The sequence below is a fragment of the Endocarpon pusillum genome (genome assembly GCF_000464535.1).
Source record: "Endocarpon pusillum Z07020 unplaced genomic scaffold scaffold1575, whole genome shotgun sequence".
Lineage (NCBI taxonomy): Eukaryota > Fungi > Ascomycota > Eurotiomycetes > Verrucariales > Verrucariaceae > Endocarpon > Endocarpon pusillum.
Genome location: NW_006916035.1, coordinates 124,782 through 151,935, shown reverse-complemented (window position 1 = coordinate 151,935; position 27,154 = coordinate 124,782). Strand labels below are relative to the sequence as shown.

The 27,154-nt window shown below is 49.7% G+C and overlaps 10 protein-coding genes across 10 annotated transcripts; 5 read left to right on the top strand and 5 right to left on the bottom strand.

Annotated features, from left to right (window-relative positions):
• Nucleotides 1-394: 394 nt before the first annotated feature.
• On the top strand, nucleotides 395-3,205 carry EPUS_05919 (uncharacterized protein; the record flags this gene model as incomplete). Its single annotated transcript, XM_007802297.1, has 2 exons — nucleotides 395-628; nucleotides 686-3,205. The coding sequence occupies 2 exons, from the start codon at nucleotides 395-397 to the stop codon at nucleotides 3,203-3,205; spliced, it is 2,754 nt and encodes a 917-aa protein (XP_007800488.1).
• A 346-nt stretch (nucleotides 3,206-3,551) lies between these two features.
• On the bottom strand, nucleotides 3,552-6,446 carry EPUS_05918 (uncharacterized protein; the record flags this gene model as incomplete). Its single annotated transcript, XM_007802296.1, has 3 exons — nucleotides 3,552-5,852; nucleotides 5,932-6,140; nucleotides 6,203-6,446. The coding sequence occupies 3 exons, from the start codon at nucleotides 6,444-6,446 to the stop codon at nucleotides 3,552-3,554; spliced, it is 2,754 nt and encodes a 917-aa protein (XP_007800487.1).
• A 494-nt stretch (nucleotides 6,447-6,940) lies between these two features.
• EPUS_05917 (uncharacterized protein) lies at nucleotides 6,941-7,915 on the bottom strand (the record flags this gene model as incomplete). The annotated part of the gene is made up of 1 exon (XM_007802295.1): nucleotides 6,941-7,915. The coding sequence occupies one exon, from the start codon at nucleotides 7,913-7,915 to the stop codon at nucleotides 6,941-6,943; it is 975 nt and encodes a 324-aa protein (XP_007800486.1).
• Nucleotides 7,916-8,708: 793 nt separating this feature from the next.
• On the bottom strand, nucleotides 8,709-9,647 carry EPUS_05916 (uncharacterized protein; the record flags this gene model as incomplete). Its single annotated transcript, XM_007802294.1, has 2 exons — nucleotides 8,709-9,028; nucleotides 9,296-9,647. The coding sequence occupies 2 exons, from the start codon at nucleotides 9,645-9,647 to the stop codon at nucleotides 8,709-8,711; spliced, it is 672 nt and encodes a 223-aa protein (XP_007800485.1).
• Nucleotides 9,648-10,192: 545 nt separating this feature from the next.
• EPUS_05915 (uncharacterized protein) lies at nucleotides 10,193-11,411 on the top strand (the record flags this gene model as incomplete). The annotated part of the gene is made up of 2 exons (XM_007802293.1): nucleotides 10,193-10,478; nucleotides 10,531-11,411. 2 exons carry the CDS (start codon nucleotides 10,193-10,195, stop codon nucleotides 11,409-11,411), a joined length of 1,167 nt encoding a protein of 388 aa, XP_007800484.1.
• A 257-nt stretch (nucleotides 11,412-11,668) lies between these two features.
• Nucleotides 11,669-12,211, bottom strand: EPUS_05914 (uncharacterized protein; the record flags this gene model as incomplete). Its single annotated transcript, XM_007802292.1, has 1 exon — nucleotides 11,669-12,211. The coding sequence occupies one exon, from the start codon at nucleotides 12,209-12,211 to the stop codon at nucleotides 11,669-11,671; it is 543 nt and encodes a 180-aa protein (XP_007800483.1).
• Nucleotides 12,212-12,936: 725 nt separating this feature from the next.
• On the top strand, nucleotides 12,937-15,531 carry EPUS_05913 (uncharacterized protein; the record flags this gene model as incomplete). The annotated part of the gene is made up of 6 exons (XM_007802291.1): nucleotides 12,937-13,007; nucleotides 13,065-13,134; nucleotides 13,187-13,203; nucleotides 13,253-13,338; nucleotides 13,386-15,283; nucleotides 15,343-15,531. The coding sequence occupies 6 exons, from the start codon at nucleotides 12,937-12,939 to the stop codon at nucleotides 15,529-15,531; spliced, it is 2,331 nt and encodes a 776-aa protein (XP_007800482.1).
• Nucleotides 15,532-16,242: 711 nt separating this feature from the next.
• On the top strand, nucleotides 16,243-18,711 carry EPUS_05912 (uncharacterized protein; the record flags this gene model as incomplete). The annotated part of the gene is made up of 9 exons (XM_007802290.1): nucleotides 16,243-16,301; nucleotides 16,349-16,456; nucleotides 16,507-16,749; nucleotides 16,804-16,831; nucleotides 16,887-16,959; nucleotides 17,008-17,087; nucleotides 17,133-17,304; nucleotides 17,352-17,392; nucleotides 17,443-18,711. The coding sequence occupies 9 exons, from the start codon at nucleotides 16,243-16,245 to the stop codon at nucleotides 18,709-18,711; spliced, it is 2,073 nt and encodes a 690-aa protein (XP_007800481.1).
• Nucleotides 18,712-19,442: 731 nt separating this feature from the next.
• EPUS_05911 (ADP-ribosylation factor 6) lies at nucleotides 19,443-20,159 on the top strand (the record flags this gene model as incomplete). The annotated part of the gene is made up of 3 exons (XM_007802289.1): nucleotides 19,443-19,536; nucleotides 19,608-20,023; nucleotides 20,082-20,159. The coding sequence occupies 3 exons, from the start codon at nucleotides 19,443-19,445 to the stop codon at nucleotides 20,157-20,159; spliced, it is 588 nt and encodes a 195-aa protein (XP_007800480.1).
• A 1,106-nt stretch (nucleotides 20,160-21,265) lies between these two features.
• On the bottom strand, nucleotides 21,266-23,565 carry EPUS_05910 (uncharacterized protein; the record flags this gene model as incomplete). Its single annotated transcript, XM_007802288.1, has 2 exons — nucleotides 21,266-23,085; nucleotides 23,139-23,565. The coding sequence occupies 2 exons, from the start codon at nucleotides 23,563-23,565 to the stop codon at nucleotides 21,266-21,268; spliced, it is 2,247 nt and encodes a 748-aa protein (XP_007800479.1).
• Between the last annotated feature and the right edge of the window lie 3,589 nt (nucleotides 23,566-27,154).

Here is a 27,154-nt window from a genome sequence, read left to right as displayed (position 1 = left end):
CTGGGAATGACCGTAGAATAACGGATATCATGGTAGAGGCTGTTTGCTGCCAAGGGAAAGCCCCTGAGCGAAACTTGAAGATACAATGGTCCGTGCCCCAATTAAGGACGCGATGCCGGTCAGCGCGTTCGCAAGGCGCGTGGCGTCATGATATTTCTTGCTTTCAGCGAGCGAGCAATCGATGCTAGTAGCCAGGACACAATACACAATCGTTCTGCTGCAGCGTTACCAAGCAATTCAGTATCTCAAAGCGCAACCTTTGTTACTTCAAGCTGCTGAGGATTACTCTAAGTTAGGATCTGCAGTCGTGATTTGTTGTAAAGGACGCCATTTCTTGATGACCCTTTCTCTTCCACCAATTTCTGGCCGGTGTTCTCCCAAAAACGTACCGAATATGCCCTCTTCACCCGTGTCACCAGCTACTGCTACCTCGCCGAGCGAGACTGTGTCACAGCAAATATCTACTCAAGCATCTTCTCCGACTGAAATCTTTACGGACATGTCGAACCAACCGGATGGAGACCTCAAAGAAGACAATGTGGAGCAGAAGAATGCAGAAGATGAGGATGACATGGAGGACATGGATGGCAAAGCCAAGGCCTTGACAAATCTCCTGAAGACAAGTTCTGTGAGTTGTGCAGTGGCAAGTCAATAAAGATGACCTACTGCTAACACCATCGCAAAGGTCTTCGTTGCGATTATGGCAGATAAAATGAAGGAACAACAGCGCCAGCAGCGAGAACAAGCCCAAAGAGAAGCAACAAAAGCACGCACCACGAAAGGGAAGCAAGAGGTTGCGAAAGTAGAGCCACGAAGGTCAACGCGAGCTCATGACGATGGGAAGGACAGCCATCAGTCTAGAGCCAAGCAGAAAGAAGATCGCGGATCCGAGCCAAAGCCAGCATCTACACGTGGCAGAGGACGACCCCAGAAGAACGCGAAAGCAAACAAACATGGTGTAGGCATTGCACAATTCTTCAACAAGGACGACATTCCAGTGGAAGAAGATGGTCCTACAGTTCAGGAAGCATTGGCGCAAGCAGCGGACGAATACGATGCCAAACCTGAAGGCCTCGGGGCCCAAGAGTTGGTAGCGACTCAACAACCAGAACTGGTCACGGGAGGCCAAATGCGGGAATACCAGCTGGAAGGCTTAGAATGGCTGAAGTCACTATGGATGAACGGACTTTGTGGCATTCTTGCCGACGAGATGGGACTTGGCAAGACCATTCAAGCTATATCACTGATCGCTTTCTTCAAAGAGAAGAATATCTCGGGACCATTCCTAATCGCAGCGCCGCTCAGTACAGTCAACAACTGGATCGACGAGTTCACTCGCTGGACGCCAGCAATTAACACCGTTCTGTATCATGGCTCGAAGGAAGATCGTGCTGACATACGTCGGAAGAAAATGAAGATGCAAGACCAAAAGAAGTTCGAGTTTCCGGTGGTTGTGACAAGCTACGAGATTTGTATGAATGATCGCAAATATCTAGCCAATTACCAATGGCGATACATCATAGTGGACGAAGGACATCGTCTGAAGAACATGAATTGCAGGCTCATCAAGGAACTCCTGACATATAACTCAGCAAATCGCCTTCTCATTACTGGTACTCCTCTCCAGAATAACATTGCCGAACTGTGGTCTCTACTCCATTTTCTACTTCCAGAGGTCTTCAATGACCTCAGCAGCTTCGAATCATGGTTCGATTTCTCTACAGTTCTCGAGGACAAGGCCTCCGACGGTCGAGGTGAGAAGCAGAAAGGGAAGCTCGTTTCGACGATGCACGCTATTTTGAAGCCTTTCCTTCTCCGACGAGTCAAAACCGACGTAGAATCCTCGCTCCCGAAGAAGCGTGAGTATATCCTCTACGCACCTTTGACTACCGAGCAAAAAGAACTCTACCGCGAGATTCTGGCTGGCACCAGCCGTAACTACCTGGAAGGCAAAGCAGTTGAAAGAATCGAAGCCAAATCTCGTACTGCATCCCTTAAACGAAAGGCAAACGATAGTGGTCGCTCCACTCCCGCCAAAAGCATCAAGACAAGCCGAGCATCCACTCCTGCCTCCACCATATCAACCACAGGATCCGTCCGTCGGGGTCGTAAAGGTAGGCAATCCTACAGAGACATCACTGACCGCGAATTTAACGCCAAACTCCGCCGGCTTGAAAACGGTGATGAGAATCCCTCCGACAATGAAGCCTCATCCCACAAGATTTCCTCGAGCGAGGAACTCGAAATCACCCGCGCCGCAAACCTCAGACTCGCAAAGAAGGAAATCTCAACCAAGAAACTCCAAAACCCCGTCATGCAAGCCCGGCTGGCCTGTAACTCCCCTCACAACTTCTATTGGCCATGGGGACCGCAAGCCTTGTCTACCGATGATGACGACGACGCAGAGAATCCCTCCCCTCCCGTAGACGAAACGCTAGTAACCGCCTCCGGCAAACTCCTCCTCCTCGACCGTCTCCTCCCGCACCTACTAAGCCTCGGCCACAAAATCCTAATCTTCTCCCAGTTCAAAACCACGCTCAACATCATCGAAACCTACTGCTCAGCCCTGCGTTCATACCCTTGCTGCCGCATCGACGGCTCCATCAGCCAGTCCGAGCGAGCGGCGCAGATCAAAGCCTTCAACACCGACCCCTCCACCAAACTGTTTCTCCTATCCACCCGCGCCGGCGGCCAGGGCATCAACCTCGTCAACCCGCAGCAGGATCTGCAGGCCATGGATCGCGCGCACCGCATCGGCCAGACGAGGCCGGTGATTGTGTACCGCTTTGCGACCCGGGGCACGGTCGAGGAGGTGCTGTTGGGCAAGGCGGACGCGAAGCGGAGGCTCGAGAAGCTGGTCATCCAACGCGGGAAGTTCAGGAGCCTGCTGGATGGGCTGGATGCTCGGAAGGGGACGCTGAAAGACGAAGACGAACTAAAAGGCGTCTTAGGCGACCTGGAGGAGTTTGAGAAATTCGACACCGCTACCTCCGCTTCGACGACGGATGGAGTCGGCAATGCGACGGAGAGGGCCGTGCCAGAGATTCTATCCGAGGAGGATCTGAGAGTGTTGACGGATCGCTCCGAGGCGGCGTATGAGCGGGCAGAGAAGGGCATGGAGATCGAAGGCAAGAGTGGAGTGTTCAAGGTGGCCGAGACGAGGAGGGAGGGGGAGCAGGTGCTGGGCGAGATGAGTACGAAATGAACCGGTTTACTGTGTTCGGAAATGGTGAGATGAGTTCATTGTGATGGAGTCATTTCTATGGCATCGCAGGATAGCCTTACCTCGCCTCACTGTCCTGGTCGTGTTGGCTGGTCATCCATCGCATCATCATTGCTGGAAATTGAGTCTTGCATAGTATGAGCTTAGACTTCCACGCCAGACACCTCTGTCAAAGCCAAGTCCTATGCATTTGCTCTCTCTCTCTCCAAAGCTCGCTTCATTTCGCTGGCTTGAGCTTCCTGCGCCACCCACTGCTCTCTCAAATCGAGCGGTCAAGCATTTAACTATTGAGCGATTGATTTCTTTCTACTGCTGAGCAATTTCGGATTCACCTTGACGCCTCAGGATCCTGCGCTGTTGCCGCAAGCTGTGCTCTCCCAACCTCCCGACCCCTTGCTTTCATCGCCAGCCTTGCCTCCTTTTCCCTCCGGTCTCGCTCCCTCTTCTCCGCCAGGTCCGCTTCTTTCTTCCTCTGCGCCTCAGATTTTCTATATCTCCTCTTCTCTTTCGGAGCGTCTTGAGACACTGTTGTCTTCGCGACCCCAAAGGTGGGTATTGTACCATTCTGTGGCCCGGTGAGTGCTGGGTCCGCGGCTGACAGATTTGTGATTGGAAGTGTGGTTTTGGTGAGCCCAGTGGCAATAGATTTTAGATTGGCGGCTGCCTTTTTGACTCCTTCCCCTGCTTCCTGGAGGGGTGTCAGTGGTCGGGCGTTCTGTGAGACAGGTGCAATTTGTGGTTGAGTGATTGAATCTGCTGTAGATGGAGGGTCTTGATGAATTGATTGGTCATTTATGACGATTCCAGAGACAGGATCCAATCTTGGGTACGTGTTTTCTGTATCGGGGTCCGGTTGCTGTGGCGTCGCACGAGGCCGAAATGTAGCTGCGGTCAATTGATGGTCATTCTTCAACCCTTGCTCCTGGTGGCCGATGACGATTCCACTGGTAGAGGTGGAGATTTTAGAGCTCAATTTCCTTCGAGCGGGGACAGGTGAACCAGCCTCAGTCACAATAGATCTATTCCCCTGCACTATGTCAGGAGATATAGATGCTGGCGTCGATGTGAAGTCAGGAGTGGCAGGTAACGGGCTTTCCATGGCGTTTTCGTCACTTATTGGACCAGCCTTTTCTAACTTACCATTTTCGTGCGTTGTATTGCCAACCGCTTGAGTTGATGGAGGTCCATCGTAGGACAATTTGGTGAATCGTTCAGAAATTGGCGAGAAGGCAGGGGCCGCTGTTTCGGATCGTCTTCGGTGATCAACTGATGCTGGCAGACTGGTTTCAGCGTAGGGCTTTGGCTGGACCGGAATCCATGGAGTTGATTTTGCTGCATCTCTCTCCGAAGCCTTAAGCATGGATTTCGTAAAATCATTTCCTTCTCTGGACATGCCAAGTAGATTTTGATTGAACTTATTCATCACTGAACCCGCTGAAGGTTTTGCAATGGTGTTTATCTGCTTAAACTTGGACATTGTTTTAGGAGGCCGAACGACAACTCGCGAAAGAGGTAGTGGTGAAGCAATCCTCCTAGGGCTATTTGAGGGACTTCCTGATAAGCTGGGTGCGGGTAGTCGTGGGACATTGGAGCCGGCCTGCTTCGTATTGGCACTTGATTTAGGGCTCCCAATAGAAGTAGATGGTGCCGGCACAGCTCTTAGCCGGTTATCAGCAGTAATAAACAGCCGTGTTGAGGGAGGGTTGGGCTGTAGTTTCTGGGCTTCTTTGTCAATCTCGTCTGACATTTCACAGTCACTTTCGCCCTCGCTACCATATGCTCCAGGCTGAAGCCTTGCTATGGCTTCAACATATTCTTGCTTCGGCTGTACATTCCTTCGAGATCGGCCGCTAGATCGTGCCGCAGATATGTCATCCGCTGGGACTGGGGAATTGGACCGGGCCCGAGAAGAGCTGCGATGTCGAGCTGTCTGCTTCTCGGCTGGTGCACATATTTTCTGATGCTGCACCTTCTTCAAGCTCCGAGTTCTGGCAGTCTCCCTCGGTTCCGGCCCCTTCCTGGGTTGACTGTCGCAGTGAGGGCTGGAACGAAGAGCATTTTCTGTGTCTTGCTCTGTCTGCAATCTGTCCGGGCTGACAGCTGAGACGTAGCCAGAGTCCCAGCCACTTCGATCTGGTGTCAAAGGATTCAGTAATAGTACCTGACGATCATGAGGACGTGCTGCACGTGTTTGTCCGGACAGATAACCCCAATCTCCAACCATTTCTCGTGGAATACTTCGCTGCCCAAGAAATCTTTTGCCTAGATTTACCGCGGCCCTAGTCGCCTGCAGCAGGCTCTCATCGATCTCAGCTTGAATCTTGTGCATAAAACTCCGAGTCTGGAACTCCTGATATGCCTCCGGCGCTCCTCGCAGTGTTAATGTGTGGTCGACACGTAATATCCCATTGAGCTGATCCTGTTGCATCCAGAATATGAGATAATCCTCCATCCGGCTTTGATAATTGTACTGCTGCGCAAGCCTTGTAACATCTCCAAGTTCTTGTGCATATAAACCAAGCATATCGTAGACTTTGGACATGGGATACCTCTCGGATAATCGACTGATGATGGCCAACTGTACAGCGGGGCAGAGATCGCTCCAGTTCACGGTATGATTTATGATGATCTGCACAGACACGCATTTGTTAGCAGTTGATTTGACTTAAGCCTCAACCAAAGTCGAGTCTGAGGAAGTAGGTTCTGACCTGCTGACTGAGATGCTCGCGGCCATTATTCTGCGTATCGAATGGCGGATGGTTATCTTCTTGGCCAGGCACATCGCCATGATCATCGTCACTAGTAGCCATCTCATCTTCGAAGGCAACATCTGCTGGTGATTTTGACGTCGGGACGTTTCGCATCTTTGGGTACAAACCAATAGGAAGTGAATCGACGTTGCTCATATGGCAGTCATCTAGGTGTTTGTCAGCCCATGGTTCAATTCACTGTCAGCCAGCAGAGGTGTTCCTGACTGACCATCAGAGCTTTCTTCAGCATCTGCAGCTGCCTTTGCGGTTGCCGTACCCTCATCTTCGCCATAAATGTCTACTTCTAATGGCCGGCTCGGAAAGACAGCTGGTGGAAGATGAGGATTGAAAGGAATAACTTGTGCTCTCAGCTTCTCAGGGAAGGCTGGCTGGGTGGGGTCCTTGGATCTCTTGCCGTATGCGATCTCATCTTGTAGTTTCTGAGGGCGGTTGATGCTCTTTCGAAGGTTCATCTTGGAAGTTGTAGTGAGAGTATGAGGAAGGAATGTCTGTGGCGACAGTGAAAATTAAATTCCTACCGATGAATGATGATTAACAGGAAGAAGAGATGCTTTTGATTGTAAGGAGCCGATCTTGTATTTTTGTTACAACTCCCGCAAAGCGCATACTGATGTGTTGTGGTGGAGGTCTTCAAGTGTTCAGTGACTGCAAACTTGATCTGCTAACACATGAAACAACTGCTTTCTCTACAAACCCCAGCCACTCACTAGACACTTTCCTCGATCCAATTAGTCAAGTGAACAGGATTCAGCATGGAGATCAAAAGTGAACTTACCCTTCATCTCGTCCCACTAAGCTTGAATATCACCATATGGACCATTGCCTTCTGACTCCTACCGATGTTGTTCTGCAATGCTCATACACCCTTCTACCAGCACAAAATCAAAGTTCCTTGACTCTTCCCACGCCTCAGAATCCTTTTGTACAGATGACCTGCCCTCCACATTCATTCTTCCATGTCATGGAAGGGAGCCGATCCCCTCCTCGCTTCACCCTGAAGGTTAGAGCACCAATTATGCGTCTCCATAGTTTCATCATCGTTGTAAACGTTGTCGAGCGTTCTCTTGAAACGAGCTGGCTGACGAACAATCTCCTTCCTGGAGTCTTTGTTCGAAAGTTTGTTCGCCCTACCCACATCTCTCTCGGCTCTCAGAAGCGTTTCAAATGTGCCCAAAGCGTTCTTGGTGGAATCGTCAATGCAAATGCTGAAGCGTTGAGATTGCACTGCCTGGATCGCGGTGATTACATCAACGTTGAAGACAGCCATAAGATAAGCAGCTACAAATGCAGCTGACCTCTCATTGCCAGTCTCGCAGAAGATGAGGACTTTTCCCTGAATGACAACCGGCCGGACATTGTCAGTCAGACTGAGCGAACCTCCATTTGCTGTGTACTCCAGATGATCATTTATTGTTTTAATGGCGGCAGGGAATTTGCGCATCAAGTCAATGGGTGAATCAATATCGACATTGCAGGAGGAAATTCCGTATTGGGCAGCCATCTTAGCAGCATCCATTGTGCGAGTCGGACCAGATGCAGTGCTTCGAACTGATACCAGAAACGTAAATCCTCTCTCACGTATGAACTTCTCATTTTTAGCTGCGGAGAGTGGTCCGATGTATAGGTAGGGAAGAACCATCTGTGCCTCTCTCCTGTCATCATACCTCCAGTCGAGCATCTTATGCGTAAGCGTGACACTGCCATCGGTGATGAGAGCCTGAAGGAATACTGGGTTTCCAAATCGGTTAGAACCGTAGTCCATAGATTTTGAATGCTTGACAGTCATCGAAGGTTGTCCTTGTGAGAAATCGAGAGTTGGTGGTGGTATCGTAAAAGATGAAGGTTCGCTCAAGCGTTCCGACCAAGAATAGGCGGCCACATAACTTCCATGAGAGGTCGTTAGATCCTCGGCCGAGACCATCTTGATGGTGAAGAGCAGAAGGATTTACTGTCGGAGCAGAGCGAGCAGAGGCTTCAAGACCAAGGCTATTTGCCACAAAAAGTAAGAATCAGACACGTGGAGGAGATGTCGTGGGTCGTCAACGTCTGCTTTACCGTGGTCATGCGAATATGTAATTGAAGGCAGAAGCAAACGCAGGTAGTGCTGACAATGCAATGCGAAGAAGGGCTGCGTGGTTGGTATCACATTATCGGAATGACAGCATTGGTACTAGAAGTTGACTGCAGTACGTGGAAAGATCCAGACCTCAATACCGAAGTCATAGAAGAGCAATACAGTCGCTTCTTGTTTGCTCTAGAGAGTCCGCATAGCCACAGTTGGTAACAGATCATCCGATTCTACACCTCGGCGACACAAACAGGCATACCTGATGGAGGGGATGATATCTCTAATCAAGTATGTTGGATGGCTTGAGACTATAGATGCAATTCTTTGTATTAGTTTGAGTCTAGTTTTCTGAAATCCCTTCTATATTTGGCAACACATACGAGTACCACTTGTCACCTCAGCAGCTATCTTAATTATCCGGTTGATTCTCCAGATTGCAATATTTTTTCGCGTTCTACCCTGTGAACGCGACCGTCGACACAGCCAGTCTACGGATTTCGAATAGGTGTAATGGATGTGGCAGGGCAGATGCGGACGAACCGAATGTAGAGAATGGACTGAATGAAGCTAGTCCACACCCTTCCATCTCGAAGGGCAGATCGTACAGTATCAAATGCTTGTGATGCAAATGAACAACAAGATGGTATCATTTCCGCGTCGAGTTATTCTGCTTTTCCCGAGCGTCTATCAGCTGTCTCTCCTGCTCTTGTTGCCGCTGTAAACTCTGCTTCACCTGTCGTACAGCACGCTCAACCTCTGCGGCCAACTCTGGAACCTCTAGGTTCTTGGCCACCAATTTGTGTGCACCGGGCTGTAGAAGCATCGATTCTTCTGGATCAACACCCTCCAAAACCTGGGATCGTGTTACGAAGGTGAAACGTTTAGAAAAGTTTGGTGGCGTGCTGTATATGCTCTCCATAGGTGGAGTGGATACTGGTCTGAAAAGGCGGCTGTCCACTAAGAAATCTAGATGATCAGAGCCTTTTAGGGCTGCAAAAGTAAGTTGGGGGGGATTTCCATGTCTGCAGCAATGACCGCACCTCTCCAATGAGAATAGCATCGGAACGCTAGATAGAAAAAAGGTATGTTTGGCAGTCTGTGCTAGGGAGTTAGCTATGTGACAAAGATCCTGTTCAGGGATAACTCACACTGGTATTAGACCAAAGGGGATGGTGAAAGGCAGGCCTATCAAACTCCATATAAAACGCTTCCAATGCAGCTGCTTGCGTTCACCTGCAAGCCTTCTCATAATCTTTGGTACATCTTCCTTCTGAACTATATTTTCTGGAAAGACGACATCGAATTTCTGATTTTTGCTCAGCTCCTCAGCCTGAAGCTCATCGGTAAGCGGTGGAAAGCTTTTCAACGCCCATTCTTGATAAGGTATACGCCGGAGGCCCTCATTGCCATATCGGGTCAGGGCTTTCTTCCAACCAGATTCGGCGGTCTCCCACTTGGCCCAGGTCTCTGGTACTTTGTTAATCGTTTTCTGTACCAAGCTCAGTTCGGTGGTGGGTTTTTGGTGGAGAGATTGGCAGTAGATCAATGCTCGTCGCGTCGAGATAGGGAGGAGGAAGAGTCGCATAGCAGACTGGCTCAGCTCATTTGATGGTGAGACTGGAAGTCGGCAGGTGCCTGACTAGTAACAACCTCAAGGGCAATCATCTAGGAACTTAGAGAGAGATTTGGCGCATTATGATCTGATGAACGCCAAACGCGAGTATCTTTTAGGATGCGTGCAAGCTAGAGATCTGTCCACCACGTCATTCCGTGCCCTGTTGCTTTGGCGTTGACTTGCAATGATCGACAGCCGGGCCGGCTGCCCAGACCAACTTGCTGCTGGGGAATCGCTTTCAAGGATTCTTGGATTGTCGCGTGGGTGCTTGCAGGTTGTCTATCCACGCAGATATCCATCTGACCTTGACTTTGACCTTGACCTTGCGAGGTTGCAGATTCAAACGGGCTTCTGAGATATTGATAGTCTATCACTACTAGAGTACAGCTGCGCTGCTCGAGTCTACATGGTTACCTGCACAGTCGCAAACATGGGTCGCTGTCCTCACCACGTTTCATGACGCCCACCCACTGGGCCCTGTTCCTGCTTCTGAGCTATTGCTGAGAGCCTCGAAGATGGCTGGCCGACTCCCTGCTGGTCAGCCGCGCCTGCACAACAATGCCGGGATTAAATTCGCCCTTGCTCAGTCTGGAGGTCCAAGAGTATCCGAATCAGCCACCTCGAAGACGTTCTCAGAGAGATCAGCAGAATCGGCCAACCCAAGCACACGAGACAAGGCGTTGGAAGAGCACAATCGACATCGTGGACTGTCTACATACTCCAACTCATCAACAGGTCATTCTGCTCCACATGACATTGTTCAAGCACGGTCAGCACGAACTCCCGTACGAACGATTCCGGGTATGCGAATCTGCACATTATCATACACAACTCATACTGATCAATATTACAGCTTGGGTAAGGTCTGTAGGAGAGGATGACTTGGTGCCGGAACCACCTTCTGATTACTTTTTTCCAAATTCTCCACAATCTGCTTTCGTCGCTCAACACAATCATAGCCCATGGACAAAATTTAAAGAATCTAGACAACAATTTGACAAATCCGGGGACGGCAATCCACTACGATTTGCCTATCCTCAGCAAGCGAGGAATTCACGATGGATCTCGTTCGCAAAACCAAGCACGTATCCCAGCGAACATTGGCAAGGCGAAAAGGTGGAACCAGAATGGCTCAACACGCACCTTACAGACTATTCTAAGCCTTGGCTTGCCGATCACGATGACGACGACGTTGGAGATGGCAGTAGTAGATACCATGCTTTCAGGAGGAAAAGAAAGACATGGTACAAGCGGATGCAGCAGACCATCCTTCGAAACCCGATGATCCCTCTGGTCTTCCGTATGACTGTTTTTACATTCTCGACTGTTGCTCTCGCACTCGGAGCAGCAATACATCGAGAATCTGAAGCGTACGGATTTTCACAAGGTCCATCGGCATTGATTGCAACAATTGTTGACGCTGTCGCTTTGGTCTATATTCTGTACATCACTTACGACGAGTACACAGGCAAACCCCTAGGCTTGAGACCTGCGAAGGCTAAACTAAAGGTGATTCTGCTGGATCTTTTCTTCATTGTTTTCCAATCTGCAAATCTGAGCTTAGCGTTTCAGACGCTGTCCGATCCCGATGAAGCTTGCACACCAGGCGACACAGGAGAGCCGTCCGATACTACGAATAGTGGGATATGCGGTAAGCAGAAGGCTCTTGCTTCGGTGTTATTGATAGCGTTGATTGCATGGCTGAGCACGTTTTGCGTGAGCATATTGAGGTGAAAATGCCTTTTAAGCATTGTGAGTTGCTCTGACAGCAGTATAGGCTAGTTGAACGTGTTGCGGCACGGTGAAAGGACAGACCTGTGAAGCACACAGTTCCCGGAACCAACTTTTATCAAACATCTCCTACCTCCTTGGGCCAAAGTGGCTTATATACAAGCAGCTGCTTCAGCCACGACAGCATGCTAATTCGATAAAACAACGGATGATGTTGGAAACATTTTATATTGACAACAGATCACTGTATCTGTGCTGTCCTACGAGACATCAAGTGCTGGACCTTTGTCGCCATATATCGGATCCTTGTCAAACCACCCCAAATGCTTGATGTTCCCCACTTTGTCTGCCTCATCCTCTCTACCATAGCACATATCCCAGCTTTTCCCGCCAGGATACGATCCAACCATACTGAAACCACCTTTGTCTTCCAGTAATCGATGTGCAACTCCGGCAGGCACAACGATCACATCTCCCTTCTGGACCTCCGGCTCAACTCTGTCGGGATTGTCTTCACCACCAAAGCAAAGCTTAGCTGAGCCAGCAAAGACGCAAAGCACTTCGTGTGTATTGGAATGAAAATGGGATGTACTATACATTGTATAGCGCCATGCAGGGGTCACGACGCCGATGGAGCTAAGATGAGACTCGATTTGGGAGGCGCTTGGTGTTTGAAATGCGGAATGATAAATCAATAGAGGTTTGCCCTGGATGGATGTATTTGGGAAGTTGTTGAATGCCGGGATCCGGTGCTGACCAACTTGTAGATTCTTCAAAGCGGTCAATGTCGCTTTTCCAGACATTGTGTTTATGTGCGAAAGGAGCTGGGGTGATGTTTCTGTCAAGTTATGAAGCATGTACTCTAGACATGGGCTTAAAAGGCTTGGGGTGCTGGTGCGGTAATGGCGACGTAACAATTAATCCAAGGCAAATCACAAGTTATGACTAATTAGGCGTCACTTATTTTATGCTGACCTCGTCATACTAGAGAACCCTCTAAATGCCGAAACATGGCCCCCAGGTTTTTGTAATATTAGGGAAGTGCATTTCAGGTTCTCTTGTGAATATCGACCCTTGGCTATTAAGCCTCATCCAAGATAGTAGGGAACCAGGAAGCCTGGAGGAGTACTAATACATCAAAACCATTTAAATCACCCGGATCTGTCAATCTTGTTATATGTAAGATTAACAACACTTGTGAAGGCCCACAACAGTACCGCATCGTGTGTTCAGAGGACTTGGCAGCAGCCTGGCTTTCCACCACTAGTATTGATATTCACGTAGTTCCTCCAAGTGCGCCGCTCATGAATCCACAAATCAGCTGTTGTCAGGCACTGATCAGACTTCGACAATAGTTCTCCTTCCTCAAACTCTCAGCGATTCAAACCATCAGCTTCGAAAATCACCTTGCGGTCATCTTTCAGCTGAAGGTGCAGTTGCCACTTTACGAAACCTCGGTCAGCCTTCGGGCATCAGCTTTTTCGACCTTTATCCTCTACCTTCTTCCACCACCCAGGCACGTTACAAAATGTCGCGTGTACCTTTAGTTTCGGCTACAATGCTACCGTCCGCTCGAGAAAGAGACGATCTAGACGCGACGTGAGCACACTTCTTTGGGGGCAGTGTCAAATAAAAGCATGAAGCTGACCTGGGCAGATGGTCATACCTGGAGAAGAACGTTGATAACGTCATGTGGAAGTTGGAGGAGGGACTTGACATGAAGACGGTAAAGATGCTTCATCTTACCATCTTTTCAGCTACTGACTATTTCTTCGCAGTATATGGGTGTCTATACGTTCGTGTTCCTCAGGTTGAGCGGCGACAAGAGACTGACAGATCGGCAGGGCGGTTCACAACTTCTGCACTTCTCAGAAAGCAGTCAACAGTAATCATCAGAATACAGGAGCTCTGACACACAATCACCGTGGAGGTAACTCCGTCCACCTAGCTTGGGCGATATGAACTGACCAATTTCAGCACACCTTCTGGGCGAAGAGCTTTACCAACTTCTTGGCGAATATCTTACGAAGCATCTCCAGACTGTAGCAGAGAGCGCTGGTAGTCACAGCGATGAAGCTTTACTTGCTTTTTACATTCGAGAATGGAAGCGGTTCACCGATGCGGCCAAATTCAACAATCATCTATTCCGGTACCTAAATCGACATTGGGTAAAGCGGGAGATGGACGAAGGCAAAAAAAACATCTACGATGTCTACACCCTGCACCTTGTCAAATGGAAAATGGACCTATTCATAGCAGTCCAAGGAAAGGTGATGGAGGCAGTTCTGAAGCTTGTCGAGAAGCAGCGAAATGGCGAAACGATCGACCAGATGCAGATCAAGGCAATCGTGGATTCTTTCGTATCCCTAGGTTTGGACGAAAACGACAGCACAAAATCAACGCTCGAAGTTTACCGCTTCTTCTTTGAAAAGCCCTTCATCTCAGCTACACGTCTTTACTACCAGAACGAGTCAAAGAGATTTGTTGCCGAGAACAGCGTCGTTGAGTACATGAAGAAGGCAGAAACTCGTCTAGAAGAGGAGAAACAGCGGGTCACCCTATACCTGCACTCGGATATCATGAAAAGATTGATGGAGACATGCAATGAAGTTCTCATCACGGGCCACTCACTACTCTTACGAGACGAATTTCAGGTGCTGCTGGATAACGAGCGCACAGATGATTTGGCTAGAATGTATCGCCTGCTATCTCGGATCAAAGATGGTCTTGACCCTTTGCGGACTCGCTTTGAGACACATGTGCGAAAAGCCGGTCTCAGCGCGGTGGAGAAGGTTGCAGCTGCAGGAGAGAACTTTGAGCCCAAGGTATACGTTGATGCGCTGCTTGAGATCCACGGAAAATATCAGCAACTTGTCAATGTTGCTTTTGCAGGAGAATCGGAGTTCGTCCGTTCATTGGACAATGCGTGCAAAGAATTCGTCAACCGCAACCAAATTTGCAAGTCAAGCTCGAACCGTTCTCCGGAATTGCTTGCGAAATACACCGACCAGCTCCTCCGGAAAGGAGCTAAAGCTGCAGAGGAGTCTGAGCTCGAGGAGATGCTGATTCAGATCATGGTGGTATTCAAGTACATCGAAGACAAAGATGTGTTCCAGAAGTTTTATGGGCGGACATTGGCCAAGCGCTTGGTTCATACCAGTTCAGTGTCTGATGATGCTGAGACCAGCATGATCAGCAAGCTCAAAGAGGCATGTGGCTTCGAATACACCAACAAGCTGCAGCGCATGTTCCAGGATATTCAGCTCTCCAAAGATCTGAATTCACAATACAAGGAGTGGCATGATAAGCTTCTTGGAGACGGGGATGACCGCAAATCTCTTGATCCGTCCTTCCAAGTTCTTGGCACAGGTTTCTGGCCGCTTAGTGCGCCCGGGACCCCTTTTGTACCCCCGAACGAGATCACCAAAGCTATGGAGTCGTTCACTAATTTCTACGACCATAAACATAGTGGCCGCAAGCTCACCTGGCTTTGGCAGCTTTGCAAGGGCGAAATGAAGGCCAACTACATCAAGACCGGAAAGATTCCGTACACCTTTCAGGTGTCGACCTACCAGATGGCAATACTGTTGTTGTTCAATGATAACGAGAAGCTTGATTTCGCCGACATTCAACAGTCCACCTCTCTGAATGACGATATCCTGGAGCCGAACATGGCCATCCTTTGCAAAGCCCGTGTGCTACTGCAGACACCAGAGGACGGCAAACCGCAAGCAGGCATGAAGTATGCGCTGAACTACAACTTCAAGAATAAGAAGATCAAAGTCAACTTGAACATCCAAGTGAAGTCCGAGCAGAAACATGAGGCAGAGGACACACACAAGACGATTGAGGAGGATCGAAAGTTGCTACTTCAGGTATGTATCTGCCTCTTCTGATAACTCCCACAACCGGGATGTCCTAATCAAGTGTCTAGTCTGCAATTGTTCGTATCATGAAGTCGAGGAAGAAGCTAAAGCATGTCGAGCTCGTCCAAGAAGTCATTCAACAGGTCAAAGCCCGATTTCCCCCCAAGATCCCCGATATCAAGAAGAATATCGATGCTTTGATGGAGAAGGATTACATAGAGCGGCTGGAAGGTGATGAATTGTCCTACATAGCATGACATGTGGTTCATGGCACCTGGTTTTGTGGAAAGTTTGAGGACATCGGTGAGCATGCTGGCGAATACACCCGCTTATCATGTCATAAGATGTGTGTATACCTTACCACAACTGCACAAAGGACTTCCGGACTCGAAATTGCATTGCGCGGTTGATTTGCAAGCATCAGGGCGCCTATGCATGTGGCTTTTCGGTGATGATGCTTAAAGCGCTGTGTATATCTGGCGTTTGAGGGATACTAGGCTCGGATGAGCTTGCTGAGGGGCGCTGCAATATCATGAAGGAAAGTCACAGAGGGAGCAAAGGAGCTGCCGGATCACACTGAGATGCATCGTGAGAGCAACAGATCCTCTTAGGACAGATCCTCTTAGGACAGATAGGATGAAAAGCAGCTGATACATAATCACCCCTTCTCCATGCGTTCTCTAATTCCAGTGGATGTTTCTGCGAGTGTACTATCTTGCTGCTCACAAATGCTGGGTCCCGAATCTTCTCTCTGAAACACCTTTGCTGCGTAATTTCCCGCTTGTCAGCCAAGGGTTCTGTTGGAAGAGGTGGTACGTACGTGCTGTTCTTTTGTCACACTTTTACAAGGACTATGCCGTGGTAGTACATAAAGCTGGCGAAGGCCAAGCCTGCAGCTCGTCATCTGGTAATTGCGGCTTGAAATTTTGTTGGACCAGGACATTTAATTCTCACAGCAATTGAAGATCATGCCAGAAATTGAAGAGATCGAGCCTTTAATTGCTGTTGTTGATTTTCATCATGCGAGGTAGGTGTTTTCGAACCTTCCAGGACACCCGCATTGACACTTCCCAGAGGGCCTGAGATTGAGTTATGGGTGGGTGTGGCGGAGGATGTGGACCCAGCAGCAGACAATGACTGGTCCTTGCTACCGTTCATGGCCCTCACGGATGGAGCACATGCGTGAGGTTGAATGCGTAGCCACCCCTGATGTTGCACTAATCTGCAAGAAGATCTACGGAGGATTTCTCCTACTTTACATTAACACAAACTGCCACCAGTAGCCGACCTGCGACCTCCCTGTTCGGTATTTCTTGCACGAGGCAGCTCGATGCCAACAAACTCAAGCACAGATCGGCAGATATAACAAGGTCTACTGTTCAAAAGGCGGTGGTTATCATCATCAGTCAGCCATACCGGTTCAGTCAATTGAGAGAAAGCCTCTCAGCTGTTACGGCGGCATGGTTTGCTCAGGAGTGAGTGGAGCAACTGTGGTGACGACCAATCTATAATTCTAATTTCAAGATAAGGGACTTTTCAGATGTCGAAATTCTGAAGGTCGGTGTGTATGTAAACCTACGTCGCATACGTCCCCCCTAATACTGCTCTACAGAGGTTTCAGGAAAGCCTCTCGCACAATCTGCACAACCTGCACATCGAAGAGCAAGACCAGAACCAGTATATCGGTGAGCCTATATGACCCATTGGCGGTTCTTTCTGCTCATTCATCCCAGGCTTGTCACTTCGTGAAATGATTCATGACTTCAAGCACCAGACCCTCGTTTTGTTCAAATGTTGCCTGTTACAGCCAAAAGTGCGCACTTCTTCCCTGCGCTGATACTGATGTTGATTGCCCTAGATGCTCTTTTTCGGCTCTCGTTGCGAACGATTATGCATGATGCAGTTTGCCTTGATATCACTGATACCCGGTCTTATATGCAATCTTCAAGATTGCGCAGATCCTGCTCTTGACCAGTATTCCCAAAACATATCTAAAGCAACATCTCTGAAGACCAGTGAACGAAGGTCTTGTACGTTTTTCGATCAGCACCACCATTGCTTAGCTGATCTACTTTAGTGCTCGCCTACATGGGTCTACCTCTACAAATATTCGGCAAGGTACATTTCAGAGCTTCCTCGCCACTCTCTACGCTGATCTTGTCTTACAGGGCAGCTTCTTTGGGCCATACACACCGTTGCAGCAGCTGGACATCTTGGCTGACTATGGAACCAAATCTTATATCGTTGGCTCTACAAATTCCCTTTTGCTCCAACAGAAAGACAAGTATAGCGATATACTTGTAAACCTTGACGAGAAGATGGTTAATATCACTTCCACGTCCTTGCGGACTGCCTTATCACTTCCTGCTGCAGACCGTCGTTGGATTGATTTCCTGACCCAAACAGTACAAGATACCTGGGATCCTGCCAACCCGGATCGTCCTCATACAATGGGCTATGCAGGCTCAGAAGAATTTATCCGGCTGCAATTTGAGGAATATCTCCTTGCTTTGCTGTCGTCAGTGAGTTATCACAATCACCTAAGCTCTCTACGAACAACAGTCCAGTTGCAATCCTCAACACATACACCAGAGGAGGATCCGTCCTTAGAGTTCAATTCTGATTTCATTCATGCGTGGAAGGAAACCTCTAATTATGCTCTATTTACCAGTCTAACGTCTGAATCATCGCTATTCGACATAATAGAAGCAAAACATCCTACAGCAGGTGGACTCAGTGTCGAAGATGTTCAAAGGCGGCTGGCGCAGCAAGTTGCGGAACTACACCTTGATGAACGTGTACGTGAAGGGAGGGAGACTCTGGGCAAACACCTGGCCATGGGAAGGGAAAGATTTGGACAATTGGGTAACAAGATCTGGGCCGATATCGAGGCGATGAGAGAAGGGCAGCGGACACGAGCAAGCGAAGAGAGCAGTACAAGCGCCCACGCGAGGCAGAGCGATGGTGCAGGCTCAGAAGGCGAAGGTGGCAAAATCTCAGGTTCAGGACGATATGCTTGGCCAAGTCGAGCTCAGGCGCCAGACCTTACTCAAGTGCAGGCTAGCGCGAAAGACGCGTCTGCCAAAGCAGGTGCCTACCTATCGAGCTGGGGCAGCTGGGCAAGGGACAAAGGAAAGGAATGGCAGGAGAAGAGAACAACATCGCCCGCGGCACAAAGTCCTCCCAAGACACCCATAAACAATACGACAAGCGCCGCGCAACACGAGAATAGTCAGTCAATATTGTCGTCAACAGGAAGCCAGCACAGCGGAAAAGGACGGCTTTCTGGTGAGCTGGTGGCCGACAAGGCGAGGCGCTGGAGTAGTAGGCTAAAGAAGCCTGAGAAGGGAAGCAGCAGCACCGCTGATAGTGTAGATCCCACTGAATTGTCCAGTGAGAGTGCTAAGTCTCCCAAGAATACCTCTACAGAGTGTTGAGTATTCTGGCCGGGGTCAATCATCTATGGTGGCATTGGCATATTTTCTTTCGATGCATAGCGAGGGGAGTTTCCGGGCGCAAACCGTGAGCAAACCAAGCCGCGTCGAGGACGCACATTACTAGTAGTGAAAGCCATTTGATGTGGCCGGCATTCTTACCTCAATCATCAGAGGTACCACGTTTTCATGTCTCCTGACTCCTGACTCCTGACTCCTGAATTCTGCATAGGCTAAGCTTTCCCATGGTGACTCAGCAGGACCAATTTGGTATGGTGCGGAAAGCTGCGTCTAATCTCCTCCGAAAGTCGACGATTAGGATTCAACGAAGCATCGTTTGCTGGTCCCCCCTTTCCGCGCTTCGCCTCGCGGTAAGCGTTGCCTGGCTTGCGAAAAGGGTCAAATTTGATAGACCCTGGCACGTTGTCTCCGGACCCTTACACACAATTCATTTCACCTTTCTTGTCAGATATTCTGTCCCATTGCGTAAGGCAAACTTCTTTCTTGTTCCTTCATCGTCCCATATAGGGGACCTTACACCCATTTCTTTATTCTATCCCCTGTTCGAGCCTGACGGCCTTGTGTGCGATTTTCGAAGCGTTTGTTCGAGTCATCCCAACGCACTAGTACAGCAGCTGGTCTGTTCCCATCGTTCTTCCACTTGCTTCAAATCTTCCAGCTGGCTTTTGCTTGGAGATATACGATCTGCCAGCCCTGGTGGCCAATCAACAGCCATGGGCGGCCAATTGTCGAAAATGATGGCCAAGATCTTTGGAACCAAAGAAATGCGGATTCTGATGCTCGGTCTAGACGCAGCGGGAAAGACAAGTCTGCCATCCTTTCCTCCCCACCTACTCCCCCATTTGGACTATGACTAACACTTCTGTCTCAACCTGCAGCCATTCTTTACAAACTCAAGCTCAATCAAGATATAACCACCATCCCTACCGTCGGCTTCAACGTCGAAACCGTCCGATACAAGAATACCAAGTTCAACGTGTGGGATGTCGGCGGTCAGGACAAAATCCGCCCATTGTGGCGGCACTACTATACTGGCACCCAGGGTCTCATCTTCGTCGTGGACTCCAGCGACCGGGCGAGGGTAACCGAGGCCAAGCTCGAGTTGAGGCGGATTTTGAACGACCCCGAGATGAAGGATGCGCTGCTGTTGGTATTCGCGAATAAGCAGGATATTCCGGGAGCCATGAGCGTGCAAGAGGTGATCGAGAACTTGGATCTGAAGCAGTTCAAAAGGAGGACCTACTTTACTCAGAGAAGTTGTGCGACTACCGGGGATGGCATCTTTGAAGGGCTGGTAAGTTGATGGGACCACGCTTCCATCTTTGAGTCGAGTTCGTACTGACCTCCGGCAGCAATGGCTTTCGGATCATATCGGGAAGGTTGGTGTACAAAAGAGAAATGAGGAAGCCGACGAGCAGATACAACGTTGAACGGGCAAAAGATGTGTCGGGATACCTTTTGTCTTCCGTCTTTATCAGCCCCTTACTCTTCTTTGGCCTTCCGTCTGCTGGTATACTTTGCTGAGACGCCGCAGTGGGAAGATATATGGAACATACCTCCTGCTTCGGCCAGGCCTTTTCTTTAGAAAGAGGTGGATGTGGATTGTATAAATACGAAAGTTCTGGTGTTGAGGTGCAGTAGAGATGATGCATATACGTAATTGTGATGATGGACAAACCGTTTCTTACATCTAGTACACCTTCACTACCAGCTTGACTGCTGCTTTCCAATCTTCCATGTATCTTACTTTGGTCTTATACCTACAAGCGTGGGAAGCATATCTCGTTGTTCATACCTGAGAACCAGGAACAGCTTTCTCCTCGCATCTGAAGGGTCTTCCACTTCGATCCATCCATGGTCGTCCTAAGAGTGTATAAGCCCAGCGAGGTGAGGATACCTGGGAACTAACGGGGTCGGCAGATTTAGATGGCAATTCGTACAAAAAGGGATATCTCTTCTCAAGTTGAATCCTGTGTTGTTTTTGCTTCTTCAATCCCATCTCCGCAAAGTGTGATATCCACGTCGTGGATTATAGGCACCATCCCTGTGCAGATACAGCTTGGTAGGTATGCAAGAGCCTTCGGTTATGAGCGATGGAGGATTCAGATCGCGTTACCATAGGATTCTGTGGGATTGGATTCACCAACGAAGGTCGAATTCGAAGCTTCCTGGCTAGAGGCGCTGGGGGGAGAGGACGAGAAGATGTAGATGCAGGAAGGATTGCACCTCGACCACTGATCTAGGTTGCGCTGTGAGCATTGTCGATCTTTTTGACGGGTTTTTGGCGGGTTTTGCACCATTAGATGCAAGCACGCAGGCGGTGAACTTTGTCGTCAGCAAGCTTTCCCCTCTGTCCCATCACGACTTCATAGACAACGGCGCAGAAGTCGTGGGTCCAATCTAGTCCTCACAAAGGAGTGTGGCCTCGCCTGACCATGCACCCTTCCTGTTGCATTTCTCTCTGTGGCCGCTATGTGTTGGTAGGTTGGCGATATTTTCTGTATGCTGAGTAGTAAGTACTCAGGTACCCATCCGATCAGATAATCTTGACCACTTTCTCCGCTCCCTCCGCCTCTTGTAATTCCTGCAACGCATCTTTTGCCAAATCTCCATATCCATCGCCTCTCATTGCTAAGCGATCATCTGGAGAGGTATTATTGCCAATCGGACCGGATTGTGTCGCCAGAGTAATGAATCCAATGCGTCGGTACCTGCTGGCATCAGTGGCCACACTTTCTAGTACAAGATAGTCTGCGCCATCTTTCCCCCCCTGACTGATCCACACCGTCAATTGCAACAACGCAAATTGCTGATTATCACAAGGCTTGTGCTGTTGGTAGAATTCGTGCTTCATGCCCGGTGCCTCCAGGACCGAGGCGCGCAGGACTTTTCGTGTTGCAGGCAGCAAATCGGATGCTGCGGTCGAGTCACTTTTAAGAAAGTTTCCTACGATGAAGAACTTTCCTCGAAGAATGAGATAGCCTCCCTTTACTTGACCGAAGGGGTCCCTGGACATCACCGGCTCTACTTTCACTTCAATAATTTTGGTCCGTTCAGACGCATCCCGTGTACGAGAGTGAGAGAACGCTGGAGGCTCAATGCGCACGGGGCTCCCTTTGACCGCTGCCCAGCTCCAACTGGGCGCTCGATACTCCGCAGAGCCTGTTATAGGAGCGATGGTCTTGGGTACTAAGAATGGATCCAGACTCCACATCAACCCGAGCAACAGCTCCTGTCGCCAAAGTCCAGCAAGATACGAGTCTCGTGTTTGGCGGGCAAGTTCTGAAGCAAGACCTGCAATGCCAGGCAGCGCATCCGTTTCCTTTGTAAGGTTTCGGCTCGTATACTCGTGCACCAAGGTGGTCCAATGACGGTTCGGCTCTTGTTGAAGGGTTCGAGGGAGCTCAATCTTGGCATACATGCCTTTCACGAACCTGGGCACAGTTTTCACCACCCGCAAAGGCGTCCTTGTTTCATTTTTAGCAATTATATTTTCGAGGGCGCCTCTGCTGGTTAGCACGGCGTCCTGGTGGACTCTACCGCCTTCGTCGACATGGCAAGTGAAACATTGCCAGACCATGCGACCTTTGGTATACGATAACGTACGAGATGACAACACAAACTCCTGCAGTGTCCAACCACGCTGTTGGATTGGCCAAGGCTCGCTCTCTTGATCCCAGATGTGTGGTCGCATGCAAACGCTTTCCCCTTGGTCAGGTGGCAATTGGCCTTGGCTGTATGGAACGCTCCACGGCAGTCGACAAAGGTCGAGCTTAGAAGTTCGCTTTGAAAAGATTCCCGTATTTACCGAGGGGGCATTCGCCGCTACCAGGGTCAAAGTGGCTCCTTTATAGACATCTCGCATCCGCGAACTCTCTCGCCGCCAGTCATCCTCGGAGTCTTGTTTAATGCACAGCGCGTCGATCCAAAGATGGCGTATACCAAGCCTTCGGGTGATAGCGATTGCATCTCGCAAGGTCGCTGGAAAGTCGGATAAAGGAATCCCTTCAATCATTGTTCCCATGGTCCTATCATTCAGCACGAAATCGGATTGACCACCCCAGCAATAGCTAAGCGCCACCCATGAGACAATATTTTGAGTTGCCAGACACAAACGGGGATTATTCAACTCAGTCTGTGGCATGACATCGATAAGCCGGGTAGGTGGTCGAACCTTCCGCCTCTTTCTCGTAGCACAAAGATGGTGACTCCTCAAGCAAGTTTGAAGCCATTCTTCTGCTTGTTCGAGGCAACTGGGTTCTGCAGAATCGGCATGAATTGCAGTATGTAAGAGACGGTGTCCACCTGGGGGGAAACGATCTGGACGAGCATCAGTCTCGAATTGCACAGAGTGTTCTGAACAGATCAGAACGTTGCTGGACCAGGTGATGGACCCATAATCAGCATACCTCTAGGAGCCACAGCTTCAAAGTAAAGAACAAAAAGGGTGTCTGACCTCGATCCACACTCCACACGGATTTCGATTAGGGGTGGCTCGCCTATATATGAATGGGCAGCATCACTCTTCCAGGGAACAAGGACAACAGGACGAGAGCCCCATGTTGCTTCGTTCAATAGAGTGTCCTCCGTGCGGGAAGGCCTCCGTTCTTCCTTCTCTATAATCAAGTGCCGAACCAGTCTGCAAAAGTCACAACCGTGGTCTGAAGCAGCCTTTAGACCAGCGTAGGTCTCATGATGCGGGAGACCGTACTCGTGTAGGGAGCAGCACGGGCACTCTCTGTACTCATTCACGTCGCTCTCTATGTGATTCAATGAGCTCGCCATCTGGAGCAGCTGTCGGATATCAATCTTCGCACAGACTTCGCACAGACCCATGGCGATGTCGCCGCAGGCCAAAGGAGAGAAGGTTTCGACGAGGACGGTGCTTGTGCAGCCATGGTGAAGAGCATAACCACAGAGATGGGAAGCTTCTCAAGGCGTAGCCTGAGACAGCTGTGCGGGAAGCCACAGCAGAATCCAACAGCGGTGGAGAAGTGCCTACAAGACGGCAAGGATATTGGTCGATGCTGTTTTAGGTGCTATAAGCCCCAATCACACCCGAATCACATCCGAATCACACTTCCTGCGCCGCAGGGTTACACGGCAAAATTAGAAAAGAAAGCAAACTACACGAGTGATGCTGACGGTTTCATCAGCCACCTGTACATTTCTGTATTTCGCCAGCCTTGCTGGAGCCACAGCTACGATGTTTTCTACGAAGGCGCGGCTTGCAGGCTGTATCCAAACGCACAGACTAAGTACAAGTATCTCAGAGACCCCGTTCCATGCGTGATTACATTCATCCTATCAAAGTATCTGCCTGCTTGCTTGCTGTCTCAAAACGTGACATTCTACAGACTACAGATGTCGTAGGCAGTCCAAATACTGACACAACCTGGGAAAGACTCACAACATCCTTTACCCTATCCTCGGACACTCAGCCTGACACTCTCATCTCACACCACGTCCAAACTAAAAGTTTTATAAAAACTGCCAAACGCAACAGGTCGAAGGATATAGATATCTAGGATGCTTGCCCCATTGAGCAGTTGTGACCAACTTTTTCCGTCCACAGATAAATTTTAAAGCTTCGCCCGTAGTATTGGTACCAAGTACCTTGGGACGGCGTAACTTAGGCTTTCCGGGGGCTCGGCCCGGGATGGTGAAACAAAGAATAGGGGGAGCTTTAGCGCCCTCCATTAGTTTAGGTCATTTAAGCCGCACACCTAAAAGCACTTGGTAGTAACATTATCTTGCCTTGATGGAGGCTTCATGCCCGAGTCCTTGAGGCGCCCGCCCCCTCTTCTTCCTCACTCCAGGCTTGAATGATCACGGAAATAGGAGTCTCTAGTGACGACAGCCTTACTCGGGACTCATAATGCTGTGCTATCTATTATGATATGAAAAGCGCAGTGCTGGGGCCTATATATCCTTGAGTAAATCTCACTTACTAGCACCTGGTATTTATAAAAGATACATGGATTTTCAAGGTCAACTCAGCAGGTCATATAGCGGCCATCAAACATGAGCATGAGCCGCTCTGAACAGCGTCATTCGTACTTGTGGAGAGGCCGAAGCATGGATACAATATTGACTAAGCCAATCTAGATGCTGATTACAAGAATGACAGAAGTGAGACCTCTGAGACGGACTGGGCAAGTTAATGCTGATCTGGTATTCATTTCATTAATCCCAAGGGACACATTGCCCTTGTCCTCCTCTTCCGTCGATACGCAACCCCGACCGGGTGGTTGCGTATGCGCCTCCACGACCACCGGCCCAGGCATCACCATCCTACAGCTCGATATGCATACTCCGAGTATCACCAATGACCGGGCCACCAGCCCACAGCCAATGAGTAAATGGCAGGGCTTCTCCCCACTCCTGCTTTGCAAGGCGGTTACCGAAGATCGGCGGCAAAGGTGATATGTGAGCACCGTCCATGTCATATCCCTGTGCCCTGGCGGTTCAGAGGTGGTCTCAGAAGAGGCAGCCCTCCTACAAGCAGAGTTAAAAAGTCAGGGCTTTGTTGGGAATGGCTAAGGTGATACGCGTCAAACACGGCAGTATTCACACGTTGTTTCCTCGTCACTTGTCGATCAACGCAGCGGTCAACTCCGAAAGCTTCCGGTATGTCAGAGCCGTGGGCTCGGACTCACCGACCTTCATAAACTCTGACCCTAAACGGCTGGGGGCTGGCATGTGGTTCGACGCTGTCTAAGTATTCGTAGATCAGCCAGAGGTAAGCGGGAAGTTTTGCGGAAGTGCCTTCTGTCATATTTGTCGTCGGAGGAAAGCTGGTCTCTGGAGTCTTGCGCTTCGAGATCCAAGAGATATTCTTATATAACTCAAATCCAGGTTCCAGCACATCAGGAACAATTTTCATGACCAGACGATTGGAAGACTTCTCACCTTCTAGACTACTGTCCACAGAAGAACCGCTTAGCAAGTTGGCCGTAGCGAACGGCCGGGCTCCGCTAGAACTGGAAATCCCTTTGGTGGCTGGTCCTCAATGGGTACTGGGTGAGTTTCCCCTGACCAAGCGGTCAGATATCTTCAGTCTCGATGTTCGGGAAGAAGAAAAAGGAAATGCGGCTCGATCGGTTGCAGGCAGCTCGACACGTATCGAATTTTGAATCTACAGCTATGTGGCCAGTCGTCTTATCCACCCAACCGACGTGGACATGACTATTCTCGCTGCATTCTATTCATAGGAGATTGGTTTCATGCCGCAATCTTTGCCTGGCAATACAGAATCGCCGTTTTATCCACCACCTTCTTCGGAACTTCGCATCTTCTGCCAGCCACCTTTTCATTGTTAAATTCTGTCTTCTACTTTCTCAGAATTGACAGCTAGCCACGAAGCTTCCCTTAGAAGAGTCCCACCAGCCGGCCCCAAAGGCACCAAGCTTTCCGCCCGAGCAATTCCGGTCTTTTTCCATGTTGACGATGTCCAGGCAAACCAAGCAATGCGGGTCTTGACGATAAGCGAATACCCATCCATCCATCCATCCATCCATCCATCCATCCATCCATCCATCGCCAGAATGCCCACCAAGGCCAGCCATCGTGACACCCCTATGCAGTGGTCTACTAGTAATCGCTCACCCCGGAGCGCAATCATTTTGACCTACTGATCTCTCACCCCATCTCGCATCAATACTTGTGCGACAATGCACAACGCAACACAAGATACTCCAACCACAGATACGACGGTCAGACCTGTTACTCGGTCTGCTCCTCCTTCAAGCACAGCCAGAAACAGGGGGCGGGAAACTGGGGGAATGAGCGATTGGTGAGAGGGGAGTGTGCCCAGACGATTCATACTTTGCGGGCAGACACCTGGGGCTGTTCTTGTTGAGAGGACGATTGCATGATTGCAGAGCCTCAAAAGTAAAAGGGATGGCATGGACAGGGGAGATGGGGAGCATGAGCCTGGTGTCCCAGATCCGGAGAGGAGACTGTCTGCGCCTTCTCCCTTTGATTGTTCGTGTACTGGTGGTAGTTCTTGATGTGTTTGTGAGAGAGAGCGGCTCAGCATATAGGTCGATCGATCGCATTAGTTGGTTCCGCCTGCTACCCCTTCTTTGCTCCGTGATATTCTTTCTGGAATGTGCAATTGCTCCGCAACTTGTTCTCTGGTATTGTTATCCCCATCGTGGAGGATAGCGAGGAGGGATGGAGAGAAGGGATGAAAGATCCGATCTAACAGTCCTTGCCGCGTAGACTGCGGTTCCCTCCTCCCAAGCATGTAACACGGAGAAACGCCATGCTAAGCACCAAACCAACCATATATACAGCTACTACTCCTACTACTCTGCACCTCAGATCCACTCACTCACTCCCTCCTCTTCCCCGCATTCCCATTCCCAACACTGGCCCACAAACCCCTACCCCAGCCCTCAAACCCACCTCCCCCTCCCCC